At 41.5% G+C, this 6,767-nt stretch overlaps 1 protein-coding gene across 1 annotated transcript; it reads left to right on the top strand.

The window, feature by feature from the left end:
- Window positions 1-411: 411 nt before the first annotated feature.
- LOC310787651 (lipocalin) lies at window positions 412-6,519 on the top strand (the record flags this gene model as incomplete). Its single annotated transcript, XM_083649129.1, has 6 exons — window positions 412-504; window positions 2,222-2,361; window positions 3,997-4,076; window positions 4,546-4,659; window positions 6,212-6,313; window positions 6,428-6,519. The coding sequence occupies 6 exons, from the start codon at window positions 412-414 to the stop codon at window positions 6,445-6,447; spliced, it is 549 nt and encodes a 182-aa protein (XP_083505255.1). The 3' UTR covers window positions 6,448-6,519.
- Between the last annotated feature and the right edge of the window lie 248 nt (window positions 6,520-6,767).

Below are 6,767 nucleotides of genomic sequence, written 5' to 3'. Positions count from 1 at the left end.
AAACAGACACTGTACATTTCTCTCCTTATGTATTTGGACTACAAGTTCACCTGTTCGCTGTGGCAGGTGTGGCTGTTGGAGACTCTTCTCATGTTTGAACTCATCCTAGCTCCAGGGTTTGTGTGTGTGTGTGTGTGTGTGTGTGTGTGTGTGTGTGTGTGTGTGTGTGTGTGTGTGTGTGTGTAGGTGTGTGTGTGTGTGTGTGTGTGTGTGTGTGTGTGTGTGTGTGTGTGTGTGTGTGTGTGTGTGTGTGTGTGTGTATGTGTGTTGGGAGGAAAGGGGTTACAATAGGGGTTTATGCAACGCACTCTCCACTATATAAAGGGGTGTCAGGCAGAAATGAGATAACACATACCTCCAGATCTTCACCCACGCTTCACCTGCACATCATCAGACTGCTCCTCTGTAGCTATGACTCTGTTGCTGAGACTGCTGGGAGCAGTGCTTTGCTCCTTGATGGTCTCTTCTGAGGTCGTGCCCCAACAAGACTTCACTTTACAGGGGGTAAGAGATTATCACCTGAACTAACATCAAATGTGTGCTTAGTATTGATGACGTTTTTTCAGTTTTATCTCTGTATAACTATGGGGGAGGGTTCAGGCTGTTTCAAGAAGAACATTTGTAACATTTGTTAAAATAATATAACTACATGAAATGTGGTAAGTTCAATACCCATAAGTTGTAAATGTGCTTACTTGGGCGGATAATTTCAAGTTTCCTATAGGTTATGTTTTGTGCAATTTAAATAGAAATAAATAAAAAGTCTAAAATACCCATTGGATGTGTCCTTGGATTAAATCTGCTTTGGCCATATTTCTGCAATGGGAAATATTTGTTTTGTTTTAGTAATTATCAGTCGAAACAAAGAAAAAGACAAACATAGACATCACTCGACTCATCCTGTGCCTTCCATCACATGCTTTCTCTGACACTGTAACTCAAAGTTTTCTTGTTCAGTAAATCATCAGGACAACACACTTCAAATGCTTATTCATTGATAAAAAAAAGATGAAATGTGTGTGTGTGGGGGGGGGGGGGGGGAGTGCCCCACAGCTATTCTAATTATAATATGTGGTGGTGGTGGTGGAGGAGAGGGCGGGGTATAATATATTGTTACAATGTTTCAGCTCAGGTTTCTGTTTTAATTTACATGGTTTCCTGTCCTTTTAAATGTACTGTTTTAAGACATCCCTACTTTTTACTTTTTTTTTTACTGTTTTAATGTTTTATGTCTATATGTTTTTAAATTAATTTTTTTGTTATGCTGCATATGAATTGCCCCAGGGAGGATAAATAAAGATTTACTCTACTCTACTCTACTCTATACTGTAGTAATGCCCAGTGTTGGGGCTCATTACAAAAGTAACATATTACATGTAATATATTACTTTTAGCAGTAACTCAGTAATATAACTTATTACTTATAGGATTTAGTAATATTATACCAGTTACTTTGTCAAGTAACTCAAGTTACAAATTGAGTTGCCCAACACTGGTAATGAATGCCCAGTAGCTCCACATATTATGTAGCTGTTTTTTTTTCAAGCAGATGCCTCGATTTTAAGTAGATCCAGGCTATTGTGTTTTTGTCACGTCTTGTAGCTTTGCCTCCTAGACTAGATGTTAACAGCAGTGTTGGGCAAGTTACTTTCAAAATGTAATATACTACATATTACTAGTTACTTTCATTTGAAAGTAATAAGTTACTTTACAATATTACTGTCTGTGTAGAGTAACCCGTTACTTATTACACTACTTTTGCATTACTTTCACCAAAATAACAGCAGCAGCAGAATGACATCACTGCCCCGGACCATCCTGAAAAATAATTTCAACCGCCTTGAAATCAGTGTAAACAATCCAAAATTCTAAATGTGATCCTTTTCCTTTGTTATTGTCATCTATAGTGGTTATTTGGATAAAAACACCCAGTTTGATTAGGAAATGATTGTATCTTTTTTAAATATGTGCTTTGATTTAAAAAAAAATGTACCGGTAACTCAATTTGTAACTTGAGTTACTTGACAAAGTAACTGGTATAATATTACTGAAATCCTATAAGTAATAAGTTATATTAATGAGTTACTGCTAAAAGTAATATATTACATGTAATATGTTACTTTTGTAATGAGTTACCCCCAACACTGGTTAACAGCAGTCAAAATCTCTCAGTTCTCAGCTCTCGTGTGATTAAAGCACTTGTGTTTCTGCATGTCCACAGGTGACAGGGAAATGGTACCTGATCGGATTTGCCACTAATGCCCAGTGGTTTGTGAACCACAGAGCCAGCATGAAGATGGGCACGGCCATGCTCACTCCAACTGCCGATGGGGACCTGGACATGTCTTACGCTAGTCTCAAGTGAGTGTAGGACATGTTATACGCTAGTCTCAAGTGAGTGTAGGGCATATACGCTAGTCTCAAGTGAGTTAGTCTCAAGTGAGTGTAGAACATGTCATATGCTAGTCTCAAGTGAGTGTAGGACATGTCATACGCTAGTCTCAAGTGAGTGTAGGACATATACGCTAGTCTCAAGTGAGTTAGTCTCAAGTGAGTGTAGGACATATACGCTAGTCTCAAGTGAGGTAGTCTCAAGTGAGTGTAGGACATGTCATACGCTAGTCTCAAGTGAGTGTAGGACATGTCATAGGCTAGTCTCAAGTGAGTGTAGGACATGTCATACGCTAGTCTCAAGTGAGTGTAGGACATGTCATACGCTAGTCTCAAGTGAGTGTAGGACATGTCATACGCTAGTCTCAAGTGAGTGTAGGACATGTCATACGCTAGTCTCAAGTGAGTGTAGAGGAGAGAGCTGCTGCTAGAGATGAATAGAAACAAATGGAGAGCATGGTCATGTGTATAATCTTACCTTATTTCCTGACATATCTTAGCACACCTATATATCCTAGCCCTTATACTAGCCTTAATATCCATATTCTATAGCCACTTATTCTATACTGTATATTCAAGGCCCTATGTACCATATGGGCAACCTGGGCATGGTGCCCAGGGGCCCTCAGCATGAAGGAGCCCTCCTTTTTTCGGGCTCCACAGAACTATGACACAAAGCTTAGACCAATCAGAATGAACTATGACACAAAGCTTACACCAATCAGAATGAAATAATAAAAGTTTGCTAGAAGATTATGTCTCATTGTTGATTGTTATTGGATGGCTGTGGGCAAGTGCTGACATGGTGAGACATTCATTTTTCCATAGACATTTCGTAAAATGCTTATAAAAATGGTTTTTCTTGGTCAAACAAAGCGATTCAGCTATATTTAGAATCAGGAGAGACCATAACATTTCACTTGGACAAACATTTATTGATATGTACATTATATATACTAGGCATCTCGCACGCTACGGCCTCGCCTGCCCTATTGGCCTGCCCTATTGACTGTGTGTGTGTTGCTCACTAAATGTTATTGCATCAGTGATGTCACAATGCCTCCTTGTGTCTGTTTGCCCCATTATATCACTGATGACATCATCAATGTGTGTGTGTGTGTGTGTGTGTGTGCCCCCCTATGACCACACACAAGGAGTCATTGTGACATCAGTGATGTCACTGAATGACATCATCACTTATGACATCACTGATGATGTCATCAGTGGGACATGTCATCAGTGGTTTATGACATCCCTGATTATGTCATCAGTGGGACATGTCATCAGTGGTTTAGGACATCCCTGATGATGTCACAGTGGTTTATGACATCACTGATGATGTCACAGTGGGATTTTTTTAACATCACTGATGATGTCATTTATGACATCACAGTGGGACATGGGACAGACAGAGAAACAGACAAACAAACAGAGCCCTAGCTCCCATTTATATACTGAATGAATGAATGAATGAATGAAAGAAGGAATGATGGGGGAGGGGGTGTGTGTCCCTGGGTGCTTCAGTGACCAGGGGGCCCTTGGGGTGCTAATCTAATCTAATCTAATCTAATCTAATCTAATCTAATCTTCACATCTTCTCTCCAGCTCTGAGGGCTCCTGCTGGAGAATGAGCCACCTGGCCAAGAAGACAGACATGCCTGGGAAGTTCACTTTCAAGAGCGAGCGTGAGTGCACGTTGCGCGCGCACACACGCACACACACACACACACACACACACACACACACACACACACACACACACAAAATTCACATGGAATTTTTAATGAGGGAGAAGACACACACACAAGATAATTTGTGTGTGTTTGTGTGTGTGTGTGTGTCTGTCTTCTCCCTCGTTAAAAATTCCAGAATGCAAATACATTTAATTTAAAAAGTGCAACTGTTGAACACAAGATGTCTCCTTGTTCACTGTAAAGTCCATTCTCAGTGTATGTGCATTGGAGGATTCAGGTTTTCAAATTACACTTTTAGAAATTGAATCTTGGACCAGGATTGGCTTCCAAACTAGTTGTGACGTCACAAAACATGCCACCAAATGTACAGAGAAACTTTCCACTTTCTGCAGATGAATGTGAAAACAGCCTTCTAGTGCTTCTTGGCAAAAATGTTCAAACATATTCTCCTCCCTGTCAGGCTGGAGTAACGACAATGAAATGAGTGTGGTTGATGTGAAGTATGACGAGTATGCTCTGATCCACACCATCAAGACCAAGGGGAGCACTTCCACCGTGCTCAACAAACTATACGGTATGGTCATACCCTTGTCCTTGCACGCTGTCCAAAAACAGTATGGTCATTACCCTTGTCTCTGCACACTGTCCAAACTATACGGTATGGTCATTACCCTTGTCTCTGCACACTGTCCAAACTATACGGTATGGTCATTACCCTCGTCTCTGCACACTGTCCAAACTATATGGTATGGTCATTACCCTTGTCTCTGCACACTGTCCAAACTATACGGTATGGTCATTACCCTCGTCTCTGCACACTGTCCAAACTATACGGTATGGTCATTACCCTTGTCTCTGCACACTGTCCAAACTATACGGTATGGTCATTACCCTTGTCTCTGCACACTGTCCAAACTATACGGTATGGTCATTACCCTCGTCTCTGCACACTGTCCAAACTATACGGTATGGTCATTACCCTCGTCTCTGCACACGGTCCAAACTATACGGTATGGTCATTACCCTTGTCTCTGCACACTGTCCAAACTATACGGTATGGTCATTACCCTTGTCTCTGCACACTGTCCAAACTATACGGTATGGTCATTACCCTCGTCTCTGCACACTGTCCAAACTATACGGTATGGTCATTACCCTTGTCTCTGCACACTGTCCAAACTATACGGTATGGTCATTACCCTCGTCTCTGCACACTGTCCAAACTATACGGTATGGTCATTACCCTCGTCTCTGCACACGGTCCAAACTATACGGTATGGTCATTACCCTCGTCTCTGCACACGGTCCAAACTATACGGTATGGTCATTACCCTCGTCTCTGCACACGGTCCAAACTATACGGTATGGTCATTACCCTTGTCTCTGCACACTGTCCAAACTATACGGTATGGTCATTACCCTTGTCTCTGCACACTGTCCAAACTATACGGTATGGTCATTACCCTCGTCTCTGCACACTGTCCAAACTATACGGTATGGTCATTACCCTTGTCTCTGCACACTGTCCAAACTATACGGTATGGTCATTACCCTCGTCTCTGCACACTGTCCAAACTATACGGTATGGTCATTACCCTCGTCTCTGCACACGGTCCAAACTATACGGTATGGTCATTACCCTCGTCTCTGCACACGGTCCAAACTATACGGTATGGTCATTACCCTAGTCTCTGCACACTGTCCAAACTATACGGTATGGCCATTACCCTCGTCTCTGCACACTGTCCAAACTATACGGTATGGTCATTACCCTCGTCTCTGCACACTGTCCAAACTATACGGTATGGTCATTACCCTCGTCTCTGCACTGTCCAAACTATACGGTATGGTCATTACCCTCGTCTCTGCACATTGTCCAAACTATACGGTATGGTCATTACCCTCGTCTCTGCACACTGTCCAAACTATACGGTATGGTCATTACCCTCGTCTCTGCACACTGTCCAAACTATACGGTATGGTCATTACCCTCGTCTCTGCACACTGTCCAAACTATACGGTATGGTCATTACCCTCGTCTCTGCACCCTGTCCAATTAATATGATTCCAATCACTAATTCAGTTATACCCAACATAATACTGAACAGTGTAATGTGGTTTCACAGGCCGTGGGACAGAGCTCCGCCCCGAACTGCTGGAGAAGTTCAGGCAGTTTTCCTTGGACACTGGCATTCTGCCTGAAAATATTGCTATCCTTCCCAAAAATGGTATGTTTTTTATTTTATTTTTTACTTTATTGTATGTAAAGTAACCATCATTAAGATTTGCAATGGTGTCACCTCTGAACGTCTTAACGTTTCTTAATCTTTGTGTCTTCTCAGATGAGTGCCCTGCTGCCTAATTTGATGCCCCTGGTCTTCATACGTCAACCATTTTGTCTTTACATGTTTGTTGTGATCAGAGTAAATCTGCCATGGTCACTTATTTCCCCTCAGGGATTAATAAAAGTTCCTACCTACCTATGGTCACTTCTATGAAATGAGACAGTCAAATATTCTTTAGTGCCATGGTCACTTCTATGAAATGAGTCAAATATTCTTTAGTGCCATGGTCACTTCTATGAAATGAGACAGTCAAATATTCTTTAGTGCCATGGTCACTTCTATGAAATGAGAGTCAAATATTCTTTAGTACCATGGTCACTTCTATGAAATGAGTCAA

Source organism: Poromitra crassiceps (genome assembly GCF_964638095.1).
Source record: "Poromitra crassiceps genome assembly, chromosome: 1".
In the NCBI taxonomy this organism is placed as follows: Eukaryota; Metazoa; Chordata; class Actinopteri; order Beryciformes; family Melamphaidae; genus Poromitra; species Poromitra crassiceps.
This window is presented reverse-complemented; position numbering and strand designations above follow the sequence as displayed.